General features: G+C 47.6%; 2 protein-coding genes across 5 annotated transcripts in view; one reads left to right on the top strand and one right to left on the bottom strand.

Annotated features, from left to right (window-relative positions):
- CLDN10 (claudin 10) overlaps positions 1-24,187 on the bottom strand; it is a 1,179,064-nt gene that overhangs the window by 282,581 nt on the left and 872,296 nt on the right. The window lies entirely within an intron of this gene.
- Positions 2,306-24,187, top strand: part of ABCC4 (ATP binding cassette subfamily C member 4) — a 286,254-nt gene continuing 264,372 nt past the window's right edge. For 3 of the 4 annotated variants that reach the window (XM_050766539.1, XM_050766537.1, XM_050766535.1), the window contains exon 1: positions 2,338-2,517. In XM_050766539.1, coding sequence (XP_050622496.1) covers positions 2,444-2,517 — 74 coding nt within the window. In that variant the 5' untranslated portion in view covers positions 2,338-2,443. Of the gene's footprint in view, positions 2,518-24,187 lie in introns of all 4 variants that reach the window. The other variant, XM_050766536.1, reaches the window with a different exon arrangement.

The raw sequence follows: 24,187 nt of genomic DNA, 5'->3' as shown, positions 1-24,187 counted from the left end.
GTGCACAGCCTAGAGTGCAGTGGCACCTTTTTTTTTTTTTTTTTTTTTGAGATGGAGTTTTGCTCTTGTTGCCCAGGCTGGAAAGCAGTGGCATGATCTCAGCACACTGCAACCTCCGCCTCCTGGGTCCAAGTGATTCTTCTGCCTCAGGTTCCCAAGTAGCTAGGATTACAGGCGTCCACCACCAAGCCCAGATAATTTTTTGTATTTTTAGTAGAGACGGGGTTTCACCATGTTGGCCAGGCTGGTCTCAAACTCCTGACCTCAGGTGATCCACCTGCCTCGGCCTCCCAAAGTGCTAGGATTACAGGCGTGAGCCATCGTGCCCAGCCCGGTGGAACCTTCTTAACTCCCTGTAGCCTGGAACTCCTGGGCTAAAGCCATCCTCCTGTCTCAGCCTCCCAAGTAGCTGGGACTACAAGGGCATGCCACCACACCTGGGCTAATTTTTAAATTTTTTGGTAGAGACAGGGTCTCACTATGTTGGCCAGCCTGTGCTTGACTTTTAAATACGTGTTTGTGTAAGGCTTTCTTTAAAAGCTATTAATGATACTATCTTAGCAAATATACATGCAAAATTATCAAGGAACAATAAAATGATCTTGTTCCAAGCACCATGAACTTGGAGTCTTTATTTTTTTTTTTCATTCAGGGTGGAAATGAAGAGCAGCTGCTGACCTTGGTAAGGTAGCCACAGAAGTAACTGAAGACTTAGAAGTGGGAGTCCAAAAGCTTGGAACAAGATTTTGTTCATTCATTCCTACAGTCGTTCAACCAGCATATTCTGGCCACGTCTCATGCACACTGGTCATCCACCAGGGAGATTGGCCATGCTTAGGCACAGGCTTAATGTAAATCATGTTTAATCCTTTCTTGGCTCTAAGACCCTGGACAAGTTCTGCCTTTCAGCTTCACCTTCCTCATCTATAAAATAAGAATAACCTTGAATGTGGCACTGATAGAATTAAAAGTGAGATAATTGGTCGGGTGTGGTGGTACATGTCTGTAATCCTAGCACTTTGGGAGGCCACGGTAGGAGGATCACTTGAGCCTAGGAGTTTGAGACCAGCCTGGGCAACAAAGTGAGAAATTATCAAGGAACAATAAAATGATCTTGTTACAAAGAAAACCAAATTCTCAAACATGCATGAAATATGAAGAAAATAAACTCCATGACACATCATTTGGCTTCAAAAATTATCAATATTTGAACTTAGAGCCTTTGATTTTGATTTTTGCATCTCTACAAAAATTACAAAATATTAGCCAGGCGTGGCGGCGGGTGCCTGTAGTCCTAGCTACTTAGGCTGAGTTGGGAGGATTGTTTGAGCCCTGGGAGGTCCAGGGTGCAATGAGCCATAATCGAGTCACTGTGTGTGAGACTGCCACACACACACACACACACAAGTGAGACTACGCACTCAGAAATGCACATAAACGTAATTGGTCTTCTGGAACACATGTGTCGTTTGCCACTGTTATCTGTTAGGCTTTAGGGCTTGATGACAGAAATCATAAGGCAGTCTCTCTTTCCTCTTACATTCCTTTCCCAATCTAAGAGGGCAGCAAAAAGCTCAGAGGTCCACAGTACCACGCAACGTGTGAGATGCCGAAAGCCCGCCCCATCAACGACAGCATTCATCCATCTCCCAAATTCATCTGGGTCCTACTCTCGAGTTACCCGGCTTTCTTGAGGTCTTGCAGCTCTACAAGGATAATCTGTGCTAAACTTTGCTGTCGTCCGAGGTCAAATGTTTGGCTCACAGGTTGGAGAGCCTCCCATGGCACCCGCGTTTGGTCCTGAGAAGGGCAAGGCGCCCAGGGGGCGGTCTGGTGGAGCACGAGGCAGCTGTCTCCCAGTCTCCCCAAATCCGTGCCCGAGGGGGCGTTTCTGCGTCGCAGGGGCGGGCACAGCCGACGCCTCCCTGCTCCACCTTCTGGGTCGGCGCCAAGACTCGGATAGTGAATTTCGGGAAGTTTCACTCGGGTGCGAGCACGTGGGCACCTCAGGACCCGGGCTCCGCGCCGTGCGCTCGGCTACCCTCTCCATCCAGCCGCGCTGGCGGCCCTCGCCTCACCCCTGGGCGTGGCTCTGGGCTCCCTTTGGCGTCGCCAGCTTCGCCTCCTCTCGCCGCGTCTCCTCCCGCCGCGTCACCCGTCGGTCCCGGCCGAGCTCGCACGCGGTGCGCGGCTCCCGGGCTCCAGGCGGCCGCGCGTAACGGGCGCCTCCGAGGCGGCCCTGGTAGCGGCGGGCCTGAGAGGCGGGGACTGGGCGTGCCGCCGGCGCCCGGCTCCCGGAAACGGCTGCTTCACAGGCTCCTGCCGAGCAGACCGGCGAGGCGGCGGGAGCTCCAGCATCTCTGCTCACGGTCCAGGAGGGGAGCCCGCGGCCACCGCCGCCTGATCAGCGCGACCCCGGCCCGCGCCCCCCACGCCCGGCAAGATGCTGCCAGTGTACCAGGAGGTGAAGCCCAACCCGCTGCAGGGCGCGAACCTCTGCTCGCGTGTGTTCTTCTGGTGAGTGTCCCCGCCCGAAACAGGTCACCCTGCAGCCGTTGGCCCCGCTGACGCGCTCTCCCGGGGCCGCGCTCGATGCTGCCCCAGCCTTCTGCGGCTGGGGGCGAGGGGAGCGCTTTCCTGTGCCACGCGGTCCACGCCGGGCTTTCTGCTGCGGTGGCGCCGCCCCACGCCGGCCGCGTGGTCCCCGCCTGCGCCCCTGTGCGCGGGGCAGGGGGACGCGGGGACGCGTGGACCCGGCGCTGGTGGCGCGGGGCCAGCGGCTTTGCTGCTGGAGGCCCTGCGGGCCCTTAGGGCTCCGGGGAGGAGGAGCGGGAGGTGGGGAGGCGGGGAACCCAGGCTGCCGAAAGGGGGAGTCTCTTGCCCAGCGGGAGAAGCGACTGCACCCATTACACGCCCACCCTTCGCTGGCTGCCACCTCCTGCTCCGAGACTCACAGTCTCCTGAACTCAAACGCACCTTTTCCTTTCTTTTTAAGTAAGCAGCTTACGAACAGCTTCCTTTAATCTCAGCCAAAGCCTAATTAGTGTCCTGGACCTATGCCATCTCCCAATAGTGTCCCCCACCCCTTCCGATATTCCTTACGAGACAGCTGGATCCAACTCCACGTCCCGTTGTGTCTCTCTGTGTCCCGATGTCTCTGTATGGTTTGTCTCAGTGACCAGGGCTCTCCTGTCCCTGTGGGTCGTGGTACCTAGTTATGGCAAGTTTCATGTGGGTAAAAAACACTATTATTTTTTTATTTATGAATGAGGACACTGTTATTGAACAGGATTTTCCAAGTTTTGCTTTTAACTGGTACATACACCGCCACGACTGGAGTCTGTCTTTGACCAACTTCTTTCCCTGTTTCCAGTATTTTCACTTCCACCTAGGAGGACTGCGCCGGGGTGGGGTCCCTGGAATCGCTAACCTTCAGAGAGGTGATCCATGGTCTTGATGCAGGTGGTTCCTACCAGGAGTTCTAGCATCTTAAAACCACCCCAGGGCTCCTGAGCTGGGAGGGCCCACAGCCCTACCCATTTTCTGCAAGGAAACAGGTGGAGAAAGACTCAGGTGATAGTTGTACCTGAAACTTCCATCTTGGCCTGGCGCAGTGGCTCACGCCTGTATCCCAGCACTTTGAGGGGCAGAGGCGGGTGGATCACGAGGTCAGGAGTTCGAGACCAGCCTGGCCAACATGGTGAGACCCTGTCTCTACTAAAAATACAAAAATTAGCTGGGTGTGGTGGAGCACGCCTGTAATCCCAGCTACTAGGGAGGCTGAGGTAGGAGAATTGCTTGAGCTCAGGAAGTGGAGGTTGCAGTGAGCTGAGATTGCGCCACTGCACTCCAGCCTGGGTGACAGAGTGAGACTCTGTCTTGAGGGGTGGGAATTCCATCTGCTAACTACATAAGCCTGAACCTTTGAAGGGCTTCAATCTCACTTGGTTGATTATTAGATCTTCTGTTTCTTGACTTCTGCTGCCTCATCTTTCCCACATGTTGATATTGCCTTTTATTATGGGACAGCCTAGGGTGGGGGTCTCCAATCTTTTGGGTTCCCTGGGCCACACTGGAAGAATTGTCTTGGGCCATACATAAAATACACTAACACTAATGATATCCTAACACTAATGACAGCTGATGAGCTAAAAAAAAAAAAAAAATCGCAAACAAATCTCATGATGTTTTAAGAAAGCTTACGAATTTGTGTTGGGCCACATGCAGCCCACGGGCCTCAGATTGGACAAGCTTGACCTAGGGGATTCCAAGAGGATGGGTCGCTTACTCTTGTTTCGATTGTGATACACTCAGTGAGTGTAGGACCCTCTGGGTTGGTGGCCTTTCTCTTGAGGCGAGAGGTGCGTGGAGGAGGAAGGAATATGGGTGTGGTTTCTGTAAATAATAACTTGAAGTAGACAAATGGTCTCCTCAACTTCAGGCAGGGCAAGGAACTTTTTTTTTTTTTTTTTTTTTTTTTTTTTGAGACAGGATCTTGCTTTGTGCAAGCTGTGACCCAGGCTGGAGTGCAGTGACACATTCGTAGCTTGCTGCAGCCTCCAACTCCTGGGCCGAAGCAATCCTCCTGCCTCAGCTTCCTGAGTAGCTGGGGCTCCAGGTGTGTGTCACCATGCCTGGATAATTTAAAAAACAGTTTTTTGTAGAGATGGGGCTCTCTAATTTGTTGCTCAAGCTGGTCTTGAACTCCTGGGCTCAAGTGTTTCTCCCGCTTTGGCCACCCAAAGTGCCAGGATTACAGATGTGAGCCCTGCCTCCTTACATTTTCTCCCCCTACATTTTCAAAATTTAGGTGGTAGGGAAATAGGAAGTGATGCCTTCCCATTGAGGACTGGAGTAGGTGTTCATTTCCGGTTTCCCTGATGGAGGGGAAGGAGCTAGTACCTCTGTTTTACTCTGAGGACACTTAAGCTGAGAGTAGTTGAGTAAGTTGCCTGGACTCACACAGCAATCAAGTGTCAGAGCAGGCTCCAAAGCTGGGCAGACTGGCTCCCCAGCCTCTTTGGAGCTGCTGTACTGAGCTGCTTCCAGTTCAGGTGCTTGTTGGAAATGCATGGAGAAGGCACCCCCTGTTCTGGCAGGCTGGAGTTTCTCAAGGGAAGTTCTTAAAGTGCCTGCAGTTGGAGATGATGCATGTGTAACAACTTTTACCGTGCTTTAGGGCAGCTGTTCTCAAAGCATGGTACTCAGAGCGGCAGCATCAGCATCACTTGGGAGATTGTAAGAGATGCAGATTCTCCAGCATCCGCTCCGGACTGATTCAGTAAAACTGGAAACACTGGGTGTGTGGGTGGTGGTGAGGGTTCACGTGCTCCAGGTGATCTTGATTTGAGGAGCTTACTGCTTCTAGCTACTCCTCTCATTGGAGTGTTATTATAGTATTACGCTTTTCTTTGTTTTTAATTTTTAAAATTTATTTTCTTTTTTTTTTTTTGTTTTGAGACGGAGGCTTACTCTGTCCCTTAGCTCTGTCACCCAGGCTGGAGTGCAGTGGTGCAATCTCTGCTCACTGCAACCTCTGCCTCCTGGGTTCAAGCGATTCTCCTGCCCCAGTATCCCGAGTAGCTGGGACTACAGGTGTACACCCTCACACCCAACTAATTTTTGTATTTTTAGTAGAGATGGGGTTTCACTGTTTTGGCCAGGCTGGCCTTGAATTCCTGACCTCAGGTGATCTGCCCGCCTCGGCCTCCAAAAGTGCTGGGATTACAGGCGTGAGCCACTGTGCTTGGGCCAGTTTGAGGAATTTTAAAGTCTGAAGCCTCTTAGTGAGAAAATAATAATCATCATCTGAGGAATGCGGAGTCCTTTTAAATTATCAGGCCCAGAGAGACATTAAAATGACACAGCAGTCACCTTATATTTCCCACCCCCTTGAGCTATTTACTTATCACTTGAAAGTGCTTCATATTGCCACATAGCTACAGACTAACCTAACAGTGCCCCACGGACACTGTAATCCACAGCTCAGGAGTTTGAGCTCCAGCGATCTGCCTGCCTGGGCCTCCCAAAGTGCTGGGATTACAGGCGTGAACCACCGCACTGGGCCTGTAGTAAATTCTTGAGTTATATTTTGTGCCTTAGCCTCCTACTTTTAGGTTAGTATTTGTGTTCCCTTCCCACTGCCAGTGGAAAGCTGAAATGAGCCCATCCAGGAAGTGGCTGCCTGGAGACAGGGCCCACCTTGTAGGGAAAAACTGCTTTTTCACCTTCTTGCTGGGTGTTTGCTTTTCTTCTCAAATATCATCTGCTTTCTGAACTTGTAAACTGGTAGCTGCCTACCTAAATGATGCCAATAACTAGCTTACTGACTTTTATACAAAGTATGTTCCTGGGATTTTGGTGTATTCATAGCATAATTTGGACTTGGAGTCTAAAAAGAGTCATGCATTATGACTGTTGGCAATTGTGGATTTTTAAAGATAGTATTTTCTCCTATTTCTTTTCTCTCCTTTTTTTTTTTTTTTTTTTTTTTTGAGACAGTTTCAGCTCTGTCACCAGCTTGGCAGTGCTGTGATCTCTGCTCACCGCAACCTCTGCCTCCCGGGTTCAAGCCATTCTCCTGCCTCAGCCTCCTGAGTAGCTGGGATTACAGGCGCATGCCACCATGCTCAGCTAATTTTTGTATTTTTATAAGAGAGGGTTTCACCATGTTGGCCAGACTGGTCTTGAACTCCTGACCTCAGGTGATCCGCCCACCTCTGCCTCCCAAAGTGCTGGGATTACACACATGAGCTACTGCATCCGGCCACTTTCTGTAGGAAATTTGAAACTATAGAAAAAGAAGTAAGGAATAGAATGTTTTATTTCTGTTGGCCAGGTATATCTGCTGATATTTTGGTTGCTTCTGTCTTCCTCACAAACCTTTTCTTTCTTTTGCTCAGGCTGGAGTTAAGCGGTGTGATGATGGCTCATTGCAGCCTTGGCCTCCCAGGCTCAAGTGATCCTCTCACCTCAGACTCCTGAGTCGCTACAAGTGTGTATCATGGCTCCAGGCCAATTTTTGTATTTTTTTTTTTTCATAGAGACAGGGCTTTGCCGTGTTGCCCGGGTTGGTCTTGAACTCCTGGGCTCAAGTGATCTGCCTGCCTCAGCCTCCCAAAGTGCTGAGATTATAGGCATGAACCACTGTGCTCAGCCTTAATTTAAATTTTTATGGCATTAAATAATCTTGAAAACATGATATTTAATGGTTGTAATTTATGTAGTTTTTCACAATTGAACACAGTGCATTTCTAATAACAATGTAACGGATATCCATGCTTTTGGTATATCTTTCCTTTTTCTGTTTTCTCAGAAGTAGAATGACTGGTAAAGGCCTGTTTTCCAACAGAATCGGACCAGTTTGCCCTCTTAGTAGTAGTTTGTGTCCTTATTTCATTGTTAAGTTTGAGTACTGAATTAATTAATTAATTTTGAGATGGAGTCTCGCTCTGTTACCCAGGCTGGAGTGCAGTGGGGGGTGATCAAGGCTCACTGCAACCTCCACCTGCTGAGTTCAAGCGGTTCTCCTGCCTCAGCCTCCTGAGTAGCTGAGATTACAGGTGTGCACCACCACGTCCAGCTAATTTTTGTATTGTTAGTAGAGACAGGGTTTTGCCATGTTAGCCAGGCTGGTCTTGAACTCCTGACCTCAGGTGATTTACCTGCCTTGGTCTCCCAACGTGCTGGGATGACAGGCATGAGCCACAGCGCCTGGCCCGAATACTGAATTTTAAAAAGTTTCCAAGCTGATAGGTTAAAAATAGTGTCAATCAGTTTCAGTTTGAATTTATTTGATTGATAATTATAACTGAACTTTGACAAGGTCTGTTGACCACTTGTTTATTGGTATATCTTTGAATTAGCCATTACGTTTTTTGCATTTTTTTCTATGAGGCATTTATGGTTTTGAAATAACTTGTAGTGTTTACAATAGTTTTCTAGATTTTCACTTCTCAGTTTTTTTCAGAAGTTTTAAAGTCATATATCATTAATTGATCTTTTATTTTTGGTTGTTGCTGTTGCTTCAGCTCTGTTTTAAAAATAGAGATGAGGTCTCACTATGTTACCCAGGTGGGTCTCAAACTCCTGGGCTTAAGCCATCCTTCCACCTAGGCCTCCTAAAGTGTTGGGATGGAAATTTCTTTGGGTAGATTGAGGGACTGAAGTGGGTGGATCACCTATTTTTTCCTAGTTTAGGTGGGATTGCAGGTGTGAGCCATCTTCTCATTTACCTCTTCCACTCTGTTGACCAGGCCTGGAGTGCAGTGGCGTGAACACGGCTTAACTGCAGTCTCAACTTCCCAGGCTCAAGTGATCCTCCCAGCTCAGTCTCCCAAGGAGCTGAGCTACAGGTGCATGCCACCATGCCCAGCTAATTTTTAAATTGTTTGTAGAGATGGGTCTCACTATATTGCCCATGCTGGACTCTAACTCCTGGGCTCAAACAATTCACCTGCCTTGGCCTCCAAAGTGCTCGGATTAGAGGTGTGAGCCACTGTGCCTGGCCTTCTTCAACTCTAAATATACCTTTTTTTAACCCTAGGATCACCTCAATCTCCATATCCTTTTTTTTTTAATTTGGAGACAAGGTCTGGCGGCACTGCCCAGGCTGGAGTTCACAGGCATGATTTCAGCTCACTGCAACCTCCTCCTCCCAGGCTCAAGCCATCCTCCCACCTCAGTCTCCTGAGTAGCTGGGACTACAGGTGTGCACCACTACGCCTAGCTAATTTTTGTATTTTTTTTTTTTTTTAAATAGAGCTGGGGTTTCACCATGTTGCCCAGGCTGGTCTCAAACTTGTAAGCTCAAGTGATCTGCCTGCCTCGGCCTCCCAAAGTGTTAGGATTATAGGCATGAGCCACCACGTTCCACCTCTATATCCATTTTCTTTTTTTTTTCTGAGATGGATTCTCACTCTGTTGCCCAGGCTGGAGTGCGATGGCATGATCTTGGCTCACTGCAACATCCACCTCCAGGATTCAAGTGATTCTCTTGCCTCAGCCTCCCAAGTAGCTAGGATTACAAGCACCCACCACCATGCCCGGCTAATTTTTGTGTTTTTAGTAGAGAGGGTTATATCATGTTGGCCAGGGTGGTTTCGAACTCCTGACCTCAGGTGATCCACCCACCTCAGCCTCCAAAAGTGCTGGGATTACAGACGTGAGCCACCGTGCCTGGCCTTCCATTTTCTTTTAGTTATTGTTTCATTTCTAACAATAAAAGCAGCTAGAATTTCTTTCGGTATTTGATATGAGATAGTCACCATTTTTTCCCCAAACAGCTCGTTTTCCCCATTACCATTTATTGAATAATTCCTCCTTTTCCCGTTAGTGGAAATAAGTGGCACAGCCTTTTCACCATGTCAAGCTTGGCACAAGATGGGCCAATCCCTGAGACTCTCCTAGGAATCGTCCTGCTGCCCCCTGGTGCCCGGCAGGTACTTTGCATTCCTCTGCCCACACCTGATACAGAGATCTGGGGTCAGCAGCAGGGTGGAGGCTAACAACGAAGGACTTTTCCCCAAATATAGGCATTGAGAGGGATCACCAGATGCATCTGGCCCACAGAGAGTGGTTAAATCCTTGCTCCCCTGTTGCTGGCCGTGTCTCAGTGGGTGAAGTATCGTCTAGCAAAGCCTGTGCTGCTGTGGAAACGGCCACTAGTGACCAGACAGACTCTCTGGAGACCTCCCCTAGAAAGCTGATGACATGACTATAGAAGCAAATGCAAGTGGCTGAGGACAGGGGATGGCTTAGAGAGGATGGGTGCGTGAGGCTCTCAGTCAATGCATAAAATGTTTAATTTTATATATTTTTCTATAATAAAAAAATTATTTTTCTTTTAGAGATGAGGTCTCACTATGTTGCCCAGGCTGGTCTCAAAATCCTGAGCTCAAGCAGTCCTCCTGCCTAGGTTTTCCGAAGTGCTGGGATTACAGGCATGAACCACTATTCCTGGCCATTTAATTTTATGTGTATGTTTTGAGACAAGGTCTTGCTCTGTTGCCCAGGTGGGAGTGCAGTGATGCAATTATGGCTCAATGCAGCCCCAAATTCCTAGGCTTAAGTCGTCCTTCCAGCTCAGCCTCCCAAGTAGCTGAGCTATAGGTGCATGCCATAACACCTAGCTCAGGTGTTTTTTTTTTTTTTTTTGATGGAGTCTCACTCTGTCACCCAGGCTGGAGTGCAGTGGTGTGATCTCGGCTCACTGCAACCTCTGCCTCCTGGGTTCAAGTGATTCTCCTGCCTCAGCCTCCCAAGTAGCTGGGACTACAGGTGTCCGCCACCATGCCCGACTAAATTTTTTTGTATGTTTTTAGTAGAGACAGTTGGCCAGGCTGGTCTTGAACTCCTGACCTCGTGGTCCACCCTCCTCTGCCTCCCAAAGTGCTGGGATTACAAGCATGAGCCACCATGCCTGGACATCTAGCTAATTTTTTTTGCAGGGGTGGGAGGGATGGAGTCTTGCTCTGTTGCCAGGCTGGAGTGCAGTGACGTGATCTTGGCTCACTACAACCTCTGCCTCCCAGGTTCAAGCGATTCTCCTGTGTCAGCCTGCTGAGTAGCTGGGACTACAGGCACATGCCACCATGTCTGGCTAATTTTTGTATTTTTAGCAGAGACAGGGTTTCATCATGTTGGCCAGAATGGTCTTGATCTCCTGACCTCGTGATCTGCCCGCCTCGGCCTCCTAAAGTGCTGGGATTACAGGGGTGAGCCACCGTGCCTGGCTGCTAATTTTTATTAATAGATTTTTGGTAGAGACTGGGTCTCACTGTGTTGCCCAGGTTGGTCTTAAACTCTTGGCTTCAAGTGATTCTCCCGCCTTGGCCTCCCAAAGTGCTGATATTGCAGGTGTCTCACCAAATTATAAATTTCTGCGTCCACAGAATCACCGTCTCTTGGGGTTGAGGTGGCATCCTGAAATCTGCAGTTTTTTAAAGCGTATTTCCTGGATGATTCAGATGCTGAGATTTCAGAGCCACGTTTCTCAGGTCTTTCTCAGTACTTGGCGTCCCATTCTACTTGATCAGTGTCTGGGAGGCCAAGGTTACTGACTTGACCCTCTGCGGTCTAGATTATTCATTTAGCAAACATTTGAGTGCCTTCTTTTTATTTTATTTTACTTTTTGTTTTTAATGTTTTTATTTTTGAGACAGTTTCACTCTTTTTGCCCAAGCTGGAGTGCAATGGTGCGATCTCAGCTGACTGCAACCTCCGCTTCCTGAGTTCTAGCGATTCTCCTGCCTCAGCCTCCCAAATAGCTGGGACTACAGGTGTGTGCCACCACGCTTGGCTAATTTTTTGTACTTTTAGGAGAGACGGGGTTTCAACATGTCCAGGCTGGTCTTGAACTCCTGACCTCAGGTGATCCACCCACCTGGGCCTCCCAAAGTGCTGGGATTGCAGGCACGAGCCACCGCGCCCAGCCTGGACTATGTTTTCTACTGGAACCTTGTGGTCAGAGGTGACCATGAAACTGAGACCTGGCCAACAGGAAGTGGTTGCAAAAGGTGTCTCGCTTTCTTGCCTGGAACACAAAAACCAGCCCCACGCAACGCCTTTCCAGCTGAATAAAGAGGTCTCCTGGAAAGGAGGAGTACTGAGAGGAGGCTGAGCCGCGAGATGGTGAAAGTCCAGCTAGGAGTGAGTGTATGGTGTTGTTCCCCACCCTAGATGGCCCAAAGGGGACTACAGCATGAGAATAGGCATGGTCTTGGTTTCTTTTTTTTTTTTTTTTTTTTTTGATATGGAGTCTATGTCTGTCTCGCAGGCTAGAGTGCAGTGGTGCGATCTCGGCTCACTGCAACCTCTGCCTCCCGGGCTCAAGGGATTCTCTTGCCTTAGCCTCCTCCCAAGTATCTGGGATTACGGGAGCTCGAAACCATGCCCGGATATATATACGTGTGTGTGTGTGTATATATATATTTATATTTTGTATTTGTAGTAGAGAAGGGGTTTTGCTGTGTTGGCCAGGCTGGTCTCCAACTCCTGACTTCATGTGATCCACCTGCCTCGGCTGGTGATTTTTAATTAAGCCACTGAGAATCGGGGCTTGTTTTCTTCAACACCTAGCATTATTTGCATGATACAGTGGCTGCCTCCCTCATTGTGTGAGCTCTTTGAGAACAGGAATGGTACTTTATTGTAATGGATTTGAACCTGGCAAGAAAGAAGGCACTCTGCCTTCTTTCGTGGTGGCACGTGCCTGTAATCCCAGCTACTTGGGAGACTGAGCAGGAGAATCGCTTTAACCCAGGAGGTGGAGGCTGCAGTGAGCCGAGATCGCACCACTGCACTCCAGCCTGGGCTACAGAATGAGACTCTGTCTCAAAAAAAAAAAAAAAAAAAAAAAAAAAAAAAGAAAAACATAGTCCAGGCTGGGCGTGGTGGCTTATGCCTGTAATCCCAGCACTTTGGGAGGCTGAGGCAGGTGGATCACAAGGTCAGGAGTTCAAGACCAGCCTGGCCAACATAGTGAAACCCCATCTCTACTAAAAATACAAAAATTAGCTGGGCACAATGGCATGCATCTGTAGTCCCAGCTACTTGAGAGGCTGAGGCAGGAGAATCGCTTGAACCCGGGAGGCAGAGGTTGCAGTGAGCTGAGATCGTGCCATTGCACTCCAGCCTGGGTGACAGAGTGAGACTCCGTCTCAAAAAAACATAGTCTGTGTGTCCAGCAGTCCCTGCTGCAGGAGTTCATCCTGACCCGGTGTTGGGTGTGCTGGAGTAGAAGTACGGAAAAGCTGTGTCAGGGTGGAATTTTGCTTTTGTTTTTGTTTTTTGAGGTGGAGTCTCACTCTGTCGCACAGGCTGGATGGCTCACTGCAACCTCTGCCTCCTGGGCTCAAGCGATTCTCCTGTCTCAGCCTCCCAAGTAGCTGGGATTATAGGTGTGCACCACCAGGCCTGGCTAATTTTTTTTTTTTTTTTGGTAGAGATGGGGTTTTGCAATGTTGGCCAAGGTGGGGCTCTTTGGGGAGGGGTTGATCCTCCTGTTGGAGCTTGGATGGAGAAGGTGGGGAGTCATCCCTGGCAGGGGATGAGATGTCCAGGTCACAGAACTACATATGGACAAAGTGTTGCCTGAGACGTGTGGTGAATGACCACCCCTCAGTTGCAATGCCGTCCCTGTGAGCTGGTAGCGTTTGGTACACCCAAGGGCGCCCTCCCCTCTTTCATCCCAGCACGTTCAGACTTTGCTTCTCCCACTTCCAGCCCTGTACTCATGAGTACTTACAGCTCTTCTGTGGCCTGTGACTTAGCTCCTTGTTCCGTTTCTGGGTTCCATGACCACTTCCGTGCTGGTCTGTTTCTGGCCTAGTCCCTGTCTGCAATTTTCTCCACGCTAGCTCCTATCTTCCCCTTTTCCTTAGTGTCATAGAATTAGTGGGTTGAAAGAAAGAGATCTTCTAACCCACACTCAATACAGGAATCCCTTCCAGATATTGGGCAGTGGGGAAATGCATTATGTGACTCGCATGACTTTAGATTAGAATGCCAGAATTATGTTGTATTGAGCCGCAGTTTTCTTTCCATGCAATTTCTACTCATGTTTACCTACTTTTAAGAAAAAAATTACAGAATTTAATGAAGCAAAGAATGATCTGTGAATCAAGCAGCTCCTAGAACCAAAACAGGTTCACAGCCACTCTCCTTTGTTTTTTGTCAACACACAGAGCAAGTTGGCTACCTCCCTTCATATGCTCACCTCATAGTATTCAAAGACAGCTTTCATGGCCACATTAAATCTTTGTTTCTTTGTTTGAGACAGAGTGTCACTCTGTCACCCAGGCTGGATTGCAGTGGTGTGATCTCAGTTCACTGCAGTCTTCACCTTCTGGGCTCAAGCCATCCTTCTACCTCAGCCTCCCGAGTAGCTGGGACCACAGGCATGTGCCACCACGCCCAGCTAATTTTTTGTAGAGGCAGAGTTTCGCCATGTTGCCCTGGCTGGTATTGAACTCCTGGGCTCAAGTGATCCTCCCACCCTAGTCTCCCAAAGTGCTGGGATTACAGGCATGCACCATGGTGCCTGGACAGGAGTTTATTTTTGACCCTGTTAAGTTTGAGATGCCTGCTACACATTCACATGGAGATGTTGAATAGGCACTCAATTGGTCATGAGTTTGGGGCTCATGGAGTTTATCTTCTTCTTATTTCTTTAGATGGAGTTTTGCTGTGTTGCCCAGGCTGGCGTGTAGTGGTGTGATCTTGGCTCACTGCAACCTCTACCTTCCGGGTTCAAGCGATTCTCGTGCTCCAGCCTGTCAAGTAGCTGGGATTACAGGCGCGCACCACCACACCCAGCTAATACTTGTATTTTAGTAGAGACGGAGTTTCATCATATTGGCCAGTCTGGTCAGGAAGTTTATCTTAATTTGTACATCATCAGTGATACATGCAGTTGAGCTGTATTGGACACATGGCCAATTGACCTCACAGTCTGCTGGGCTTATCCACGTGTAACTGCTCTTCTATTCCTATGCAAATTTATTTTGTGGATGCCAAAGTTTAGCAGCTCATTGTTGCTGTTGAAAGTTCTTGGAACACTTTTGTATTCTGAATGCTAGAAAGGATGGGTCCTAGGAATGTCCTCTAGGTTGTGGCAGATCCACTAATCAACACTGTAGTCGCTAGATTAACTTGGCTACAAGTGTCAAGAGAGGTTGTGTCATATGGAAAGTCTGCTTTATGGAAGTCAAGAAGTATTGGAGTATTGGATCACCTGGGCATTTTCTTCTTCTTTTTTTTCTTTTTTGAGACGGATCTTGCCTTGCCAGCTAGCCTTGGAGTGCAGTGGTGCAATCATAGCTTATTGGAGCCTTGACCTCCCAGGCTCAAGTGATCCTACTGCTTCAGCCCCCCAAGTAGCTGGGACTAAGGTGCGGGCCACCATAGCTGGCTAATTTTTCTAATAGAGGTGGGGTTTTGCCATATTGCCCATGCTAGTCTCAAACTCTTGAGCTCAAGTGATCCACCTGCCTTGGCCTCGCAAAGTACTGGGATGACAGGTGTGAAGCGTCATGCCCAGCTTGGGCAGTCATTCAGAAACTCTGCCAAGAAAAGGGTTAAAGTCATTTGGCATGATTTCCTCTTTTTTTTTTTTTTTTGAGACTGAGTCTTGCTTTGTCACCCAGGCCGAAGTGCAGTGGTGCAACCTCAGCTCACTACAATCTCTGCCGCCCGGGGTTCAAGCGGTTCTTCTGGTTCAGCCTCCCGAGTAGCTGGGATTATAGGTGCGTGCCACCACATCCGGCTAATTTATATATATATATTTTCTATTTTTATTTATTTTTTTGAGATAGAGTTTTGATCTTTTTGCCCAGGCTGGAGTGCAATGAATGGCGTGATGCCACTGTGCCTGGCCTCATGATTTCCTCTTTTTTTTCTTTTTTTTTGAGACAGAGTTTCGCTCTTGTTGCCCAGGCTGGAGTGTAATGTCTCGATCTTGGCTCACTGCAACCTCCGCCTCCTGGGTTCAAGTGATTCTCCTGCCTCAGCCTCCCCAGTAGCTGGGATTATAGGTGTGTGGCACTACGCCTAGCTAATTTTTGTATTTTTAGTAGAGATGGTGTTTCACCATGTTGGCCATGCTAGTCTCGAACTTCTGACCTCAGGTGATCCACCCTGCCTCGGCCTCTCGAAGTGCTGGGATTACAGGCGTGAGACAGCACATCTGGCCATGATTCCTCTTAACACAAGCTGGTTCTTGGTGCTGCTTTTCATGAATATACTCTTGAAATGCTCCCTTCAAATGATTGTTGATGTGCATTATTTCTGTTAACCTTACTAGCTCTATTTTTTCTAAATTCTTTTTAGATTACATAGCAGTTTCTTAGCCCTCACCATGATTGGATCACCTGGACAGCCATAAAAATATGGATATCTGTTCCCGTTATAGGCCAATTGGAATAATAATTTCTGGGGGTGGGATCTGCATGTCTATATATATATAATTTTTTTTTAATTAAAAATTTTTTTTTTTTTTTTTGGAGATGGAATTTCACTCTTGTTGCTCAGGCTGGAGTAGAATGGTGTGATCTTGGCTCACCGCAACCTCCGCCTCCCAGGTTCAAGCAGTTCTGCCTCAGCCTCCTGAGTAGCTGGGATTACAGGCATGCACTACCACGCCTGGCTAATTTTGTATTTTTAGAAGAGGCAGGATTTCTCCACGTTGGTCAGGCTGGTCTCGAACTCCCGACCTCAGGTGATCTGTCTGCCTTGGCCTCCCAGAGTGTTGGGATTACAGGTACGAGCCACCGCGCCCTGCACGTCAATATTTTAAAAAGGTTCTCTACGTTTCTGAAACCCAAGAACTACTGATCAACTGCTCACCAAAGTCAGAAACATTTCTGTGCATATTTCCATTTTTCTGGCCAAAGGTTCACCGCCCCTTCTTCGGGTTCCTCTCAAAGGACTTGGCTGATCTCAAAGCATGAGAACCATTACCACAATAGGACTTATTCCCCTCTGTGGGTGCTCAGCCAGTGGCTGAGGGAGAAGGGTGCTTACTCTGTGCCAGGGATGTTGTTATGGATTCCGTGTCCTTTGATTTTTATAGTAACCCCTTGTTGAGGGTGGCTGTGCTCTTGTGTTACATACAGGTGAAGGAAACTGAAGCTGGAGAGGCCAGGTAGCATAATGAGGGTCACCCAGGCAGGACATGATGGAGCTGGGAATTGAGTTAAATCTGACAAATTCCAAAGCATGAGCTCTAGCCTCTGTGTCACTATGTTTATTTTCTCACCCTGGGTCAGAGATTAATTGAGCTCATGAGATTAACTGACTAGAAGTCTCACACTTGTGAATTCAGGGCTCGTGAGCATAAAATTGCTGTTCTAATCACTTGCTTTTATTTGCTGGTCTTTATTGGTGCATTTTATTGGTCAGGATATGATTGAGATTATGTGATAAACCCAATTGACTGCTTCTTTTAACTTCTGCTATTGAAGTAATCCCTCAGATTACTGTCTTGAGAGAGGGAGAATGCAGACAGTCCAACAGGATGTACTCTTCCTCTCTGAAGACAGTGGAAAGGTGTCCATCCTGTTTTAAGTAGTAGCAGGGAGATTCATCAATGGCTTAACATGGTAGGCTGGGCCTGGAGAGCTCTCAAGGTAACAGAGCCCCAATGTGGCATTTACATGAATTCTAAGTTGATTAAGCGACACAATTTGTTCAACTATAAAACATAATAGATTCTTAATGGATTTTACCTATTATTGTATATGTAGGTTCCTAGTTCATATTAGGCTGTAGATAAATGGGATGATGAGGGTTCTTGGTACTAAATTTATTCCCCCTGCCTTTTTTTTTTTTTGAGACAGAGTCTTGCTTTTGAGCAGCCTCCACCTCCTGGGTTCAAGCAGTTCTCCTGCCTCAGCCTCCCGAGTCGCTGGGATTACAGGCTTGTGCCACGACACCTGGCTAATTTTTGTATTTTTAGTAGAGACGGGGTTTCGCCGTGTTGGCCAGTTTGGTCTTGAACTCCTGACCTCAGGTGATCCGCCCACCTCAGCCTCCCAAAGTGCTGGGAATACAGGCATGAGCCACTGCATCCAGCGTACATTTACCCTTTTATCTCGCCTTTTTTTTATTGTCTTAAGTCTTTAAGTCTTATTGAAGTCTTGACTCATTTGCGAGTTTTTTACTAAATTGTTAGCTCTTTTAAGGCAGAAACCAGTATCTACAATGTTTTAATCTCTCAGTGTCTGGTTGAATATCTTGTACTTAACATACTTAATTAATGCTTATAAACCATTACTTTAGTCTTAATCTCAATTCTTGAATTTAGAGTTGCTGACACCTGTGTCTTAGGAACAAGTGAGAAGCTAGTTACTGTGACAGCCTCAGACCGGAGCCAGAAGACCCATGATCTTGTACACATTAGCTGTGTGCGACCTTACGCAAGACACATGACCGCTCTGGGCTTTGGTATCCTATTCTACAATTTAGAAAAATTAAACCTACTCACGGCATGCTTTAAGAACTATATTTTAAGAATACATTATAAAATATTTATTTATTTATTTATTATTTTTGTGAGGCAGAGTCTCACCCTGTTGCCCAGGCTGGAGTGCAGTGGTGCAATTTCGGCTCACTGCAACCTCCACCTCCCAGATTAAAGCGATTCTCGTGCCTCAGCCTCCCGAGTAGCTGGGACTACAGGTACAAACCACCACGCCTGGCTAATTTTTCGTAGTTTTAGTAGAGACAGGGTTTCACTGTGTTAGCCAGGATGGTCTTGATCTCCTAACCTCGTGATCTGCCAGCCTCGGCCTCCCAAAGTGCTGAGATTACAGTTGTGAGCCACCTCGTCTGGCCTATTTATTTATTTATGAGGTCTTGCTGTGTTGCCCAGGCTAGACTGTAGTGGCTATTCACAGGCACACTACATCCTCAAATTTGTGGCCTCAAGAGGTCCTCCTGCCTGATCCTCCAAAGTATCTGGGACTGGCTCCAAGAGTTGTATTTTAAGGATAAAGTTTTTTTTTTGAGATGAAGTCTCGCCCTGCTGCCCAGGCTGGAGTGCAGTGGCGTGATCTTGGCTCACCACAACTTCCACCTTCCGGGTTCAAACGATTCTCCTGTCTCAGCCTCCTGAGTAGCTGGGATTACAGGTGCCTGCCACCAGGCCCAGCTAATTTTTGTATTTTTAGTAGAGACAGGGTTTCACCATGTTGACCAGGCTGGTCTCAAACTCGTGACCTCGTGATCCACCCACCTCAGCCTCCCAAAGTGCTGGGATTACAGGCATGAGCCACCACGCCTCGCCAGTTCTCTTTTTTTGGAGACCGAGTTTTGCTGTGTTGCCCGGGCTGGAGTACAGTGGCACAATCTTGGCTCACTGCCACCTTCCGGGTTCAAGTGATTCTCGTGCCTCAGCCTCCCAGGTAGCTGAGACTATAGGCGTGTGCTACCATACTCGGCTAATTTATTTGTATTTTATTAGAGACAGAGTTTCACCATGTTGTCCAGGCTGGTTTCAAACTCCTGAGCTCAGCCAGTCCGCCCACCTTGGCCTCCCAAAGTGCTAGGGTTACAGGCGTGAGCCACCGTGCCCGGCCAATAAAACAATAAAGTTCTATACACTTATTTTTCTTTTCTTCTTTTTTTTTTGAGACAGAGTTTTACTCTTGTTGCCCAGGCTAGAGTGCAGTGGCATGGACTCAGCTCACTGCAACCTCTGCCTCCGGGTTCAAGCAATTCTCCTGCCTTAGTCTCCCGAGTAGCTGGGATTACAGGCGTGTGCCATCACACCTGGCTAATTTTTGTATTTTTAGTAGAGATGGGGTTTCACCATGTTGGCCAGGCTGGTCTTGAACTCCTGACCTCAGGTGATCCACCTGCCTCAGCCTCCCAAAGTGCTGGGATTACAAGCATGAGCCTCTGTGCCTGGCCTTATACACTTATTTTTCTCCCTCACCTCCAATCAAGCAGGGAAAGTTAATATGGAAGTAGGTCAGTGTATAATGTCCCATCTCTGGTGAATGGAGAAGTCACCTGTTTGTAAGTCCCCCCAGAAATGAAGATCTGTTTAAAAAAAAAAAAAAAAAAAAAAAGAAAGGCCACAAAGGGAAATTTAATTCGTACTCAGAAGTGGGCCTCTATCTATGGAAGTGCTTGGAAAATTATAAGGTGTGTTATTATTACATCTCTAAGAAGTTTTCCTGGGCTGGGCACTGTGGCTCATGCCTGTAATCTCAGCACTTTGGGAGGCCGAGGCAGGTGAATCACCTGATGTCAGGAGTTCGAGACCAGCCTGGCCAACATAGTGGAACCCTGACTTTACTAAAAATACAAAAATTAGCAGAGTGTGGTGGTAGGCGCCTGTTATCCCAGCTTCTGGGGAGGCCGAGACAGGAGAATTGCTTGAACCTGGGAGGCGGAGGTTGCAGTAAGCCGAGATTGTGCCACTGCACTCCAGCCTGCATGACAGAGTGAGACTGCATCTCAAAAAAAAAGAAGTTTTTCTGGAAAGCAGTTTCACAGCAGAGCAACAAGACTGAAATTGCCCCAGTCAGCCTTTGCTGACTGACTTTCCTCTTTCCGTTAATAGCACCACCGCACCCAGTAACTAAGGCTTGCGTCCTCAGTTATCTGCATGTAGGGAAGAGTCTGGTCAGTGATAAAAGGTAGTTGATCTGTTGCCACGTCTTGACTGGAGGCACGCAATCATTCCAGATTCCAACCCAGTCAATACACTGCAGGTTTCATCTTTACAAGGCATAGCTCTGCTGCTTTCTGTTCCAGAGCCTTCGGTGGCATCTTCTTTGGCATTTGATACTCTCGTTTTCCTGGTCTTAACTTAGCTTTCCTACATTCTCAGATATCCATTGTTCCTGGACAGTCAATATATGATGGCTTTCCCCTGATCACACCTCATATTTGCTGTCCTGTTCCCTTAGCTCATGCTCTGTACCCTGGCTAGAGTACCTACCTCTCAGCTCGGCTGCTAAAATTCTCCCTGAAAACTCATCCATTGACCAACTTCTAGTCCATTATTCAGAGGATATGGAACTGCTATTTATTTATTTATTTATTTGAGATGGAGTCCCACTCTGTCACCCAGGCTGGAGTGCAGTGATGTGATCTCAGCTCACTGCAACCTCCGCCTCCTGGGTTCAAGTGATTCTCCTGCCTCAGCCTCCAGAATAGCTGGGATTACAAGCACCCACCACCACGCCCAGCTGATTTTTGTATTCTTAGTAGAGATGGGGTTTCACCATGTTGGTCAGGTTGGTCTTGAACTCCTGTCCTCAAGTGATCCTCCCGCCTCAGCCTCCCAACGTGCTGGGATTACAGGTGTAAGCCACCACGTCTGGCCCCATTTATTTATTTATTTATTTATTTATTTATTTATTTATGAGATGGAGTCTCACTCTTTTGCCCAGGCTGGAGTACAGTGGTGTGGATCTCAGTTCATTGCAGCCTCTACCTCCTGGGCTCAAGTGATTCTCTAATCACAGCCTTATGAGTAGCTGGGACTGCAGGCATGTGCCACCATGTCTGGCTAACTTTTTATTTTTTGTGGAGACGACAAGATATCACTATGTTGTCCAGGCTGGTCTCAAACTCCTGTACTCAAATGATTCTCCTTCCTCAGCCTCTCGTTCTGCTAGGAATACAGACATGAGCCACCATGCCTGGCCTGGAACTACTATATATTTAGACATTATAATTATGTAGTGCTTCCTGTAGGCAGGGGGGCTGTTCTAAGTACCTTACCAATAAATATTATTAAATACTAATAACAAACCTATGGGGTGGGTACTATTATTTCCCACGGTCACACAGCCTTTAGAGTGGCAGAGCCTAGGTTCAAACCAGGTAGGTAACTTAGCACAGAGTCCCTGCTCTCAGCTGCAATGTCATGTACCTCTTGGTTATAGGTGCTGAGAACAGTGACCCCAGTCCCTGCCCTAAGGGGCTTATGTTCCAGTGGGAGTCAAACCATATACATTTTTGAGTCTCTGCTGTTTGCCAAGCACAGGGGACAGGGGTGTCTGCCCAAAAGGCCGTGTCATCTGTGTAGCTGCTGGACACTGTCAGTTCCATGTGGGCAGTGTCCTTGCCAGTATGTGTCCCAAGTACCTGACCTAGTCCTGGCACAAAGTGGCTCAGTTGGCTGGGCAAGGTGCCTCATGCCTGTAATTCCAGCACTTTGGCAGGCTGAGGCAGGTGGATGGATAGCTTGAGCCTAGGAGTTTGTGAACAACCTGTGTAACATGGCAAAACCCTGTTTCTACAAAAAATACAAAAATTAGCCAGTCATGGTGGGGCATACCTGTAGTGTACCAGCTACTCAGGAAGGCTGAGGTGGGAAGATCACCTGAGCCCAGGAGGTTGTAGCTGCAGTGACACATGATCACACCCCTGCACTCTAGCCTGGACAACACAGTGAGACCCTGTCTCAAAAAAACCCCAAAACAATAACCAAAAACTCAAACCAAACCAAACCAAAACAAAAACAAAAAGAAAAAAAAAATCCAAAATGGCTTAGTTACTATTTTTGAATGAGCACACAGGACCAACTTTGATATAATTCCAATAATTGTGATTACTCCTTCTACTTCCTCTTTGTTGAAGGGGACGCTAATTACAGTGATGAAAGAAATTCTTAATTTATCTCTTCCTTTCCCTGTAGGTCTAGAACATTTCCATCACTGCAGAAAATTCTGTTGCGGCCAAGTGCTGTGGCTCACGCCTCTAATCCCAGCACTTTTGGAGGCTGAGTTGGAAGGATCACTTGAGGTCAGGAGTTTAGGACTAGCCTGGGCAATAGGATGAAACCCCTTCTCTACTAAAAATATAAAAATTAGCCGGGCATGGTGGCATGCACCTGTAATCCCAGCTACATGGGAGGCTGAGGCATGAGAATCACTTGAACCCAGGAGGCAGAGGCTGCAGTGAGCCTAGAGTATGCGGCTATACTCCAGCCTGGGTGGCAGAAGGAGACTCTGTCTCGAACAAAAAAAAAAAAAAAAAAAAAAAAAAAAAGAAGATTCTGTTGCACAGCATTGCTCTGGTTTAGAGGATTAGATCCCTAAACAGCGAAAATCTTTTTAAAAACTTGCTCAAAACCGGATGTACCAGTTAGCCTTCCCTCCCAGATTAGCAGGAGCCTGGGCTGAGGGGTGAGGAGCAGGAGCCAGGAGTGTGGTAGTGGGTGGCTAGACCCAGGTGAAAGGGGCCTGAGTTAGAACCTCAGGGACGATGGTGTCATCAGCAAGAGCAAATACCTGTACAGCCCTTACTGTGTGCTTTATGCATATTTGATCCTCCCAACAACCCTGTTGAGGTTGGTACTTTATTATCCCTAGTTTAAACTTGAAGAAATTGAGTTACATAGAGCTTAAGACATTTACCCAAAGTGACACGGCTAACAAGTAGCAAAGCCAGGATTGGAATCTAGGCAGTCTGGATTCAGAATTGCCACTCTTTTTTTTTTTTTTTAAGATGCAGTTTGGCTCTTGTTGGCCGGGTTGGAATGTAATGGCACGATCTTGGCAACTCTGCCTCCCAGGTTCAAGCAATTCTCCTGCCTCAGCTTCCCCAGTAGCTGGGATTACAGGCATGTGCCACCAGGCTCAGCTAATTTTTTTGTATTTTTAGTGGAGACGGGGTTTCTCCATGTTGGTCAGGCTGGTCTCGAACTCCCGACCTCAGGTGATTCGCCTGCCTCGGCCTCCCAAAGTGCTGGGATTACAGGCATGAGCCACTGCGCCTGGTGCCACTCTTCTTTTTTTGAGATGGAGTTTTTCTCTTGTTGCCCAGGCTGGAGTGCAATGATGTGATCTCGGCTCACGGCAACTTCCGCCTCCTGGGTTCAAGCAATTCTCCTGCCTCAGCCTCCCAAGTAGCTGGGACCACAGGTGCGTGCCACCATGCCAGGCTAATTTTTTGTATTTTTAGTAGAGACAGGGTTTCACTGTGTTGGCCAGGATGGTCTTGATTCCTGACCTTGTGATCCACCCGCCTCAGGCTCCCAAAGTGCTGGGATTACAGGCTTGAGCCACTGTGCCTGGTCAGTTTTTAAACATTTTGATCATGTTCTACAAGTTTTACATATGTAATGACCACAAGATGTGTTCTCGTTCTCTCTCTCACACGTACATATTTAACATACTTTAGGCTGGACACGGTGACTCACGCCTGTAATCCCAGCACTTTGGGAGGTCAAGGTGGGGAGATCACAAGGTCAGGAGTTTGAGAGCAGCCTGGCCAACATGGTGAAACCCTGTCTCTACTAAAAATACAAAAATTAGCTGGGCATGGTGGCATGCACCTGTAATCCCAGCTACTCAGGAAGCTGAGGCAGGAGAATTGCTTGAACCTGGGAGGCAGAGGTTGCAGTGAGTCGAGATTGTGCCAGTGCACTCCAGCCTGGGCGACAGAGCAAGACTCTGTCTCAAAAAAGAAAAAAAAAAAAAAAAAAAAAAAAAAAAAGAAAAGCATACTTTAATAAAAGTTTCAAGAAACAGTGTTCTGACTTAGGAAACATGTGACACACTGATATTTTCGATTCTGTTTCATTAAACAAAGTGCTTTGAGACCGGTTTAGAACCCCTGCTCTTGAGCAGATCCACAAGGTTGCTGTGCTGCAAGGGTGCACTTCCAAAGCCACCTTCAGTGGGTCTTTCCTGGCTTTGAAGAAGCCTTTCACTTCCAGAGCTTG

This window comes from Macaca thibetana, chromosome 17 (genome assembly GCF_024542745.1).
Source record: "Macaca thibetana thibetana isolate TM-01 chromosome 17, ASM2454274v1, whole genome shotgun sequence".
Classification (NCBI taxonomy): domain Eukaryota; kingdom Metazoa; phylum Chordata; class Mammalia; order Primates; family Cercopithecidae; genus Macaca; species Macaca thibetana.
Note: the sequence above shows the minus strand (reverse complement) of the source record. Positions and strands in the feature narration are given on the sequence as shown.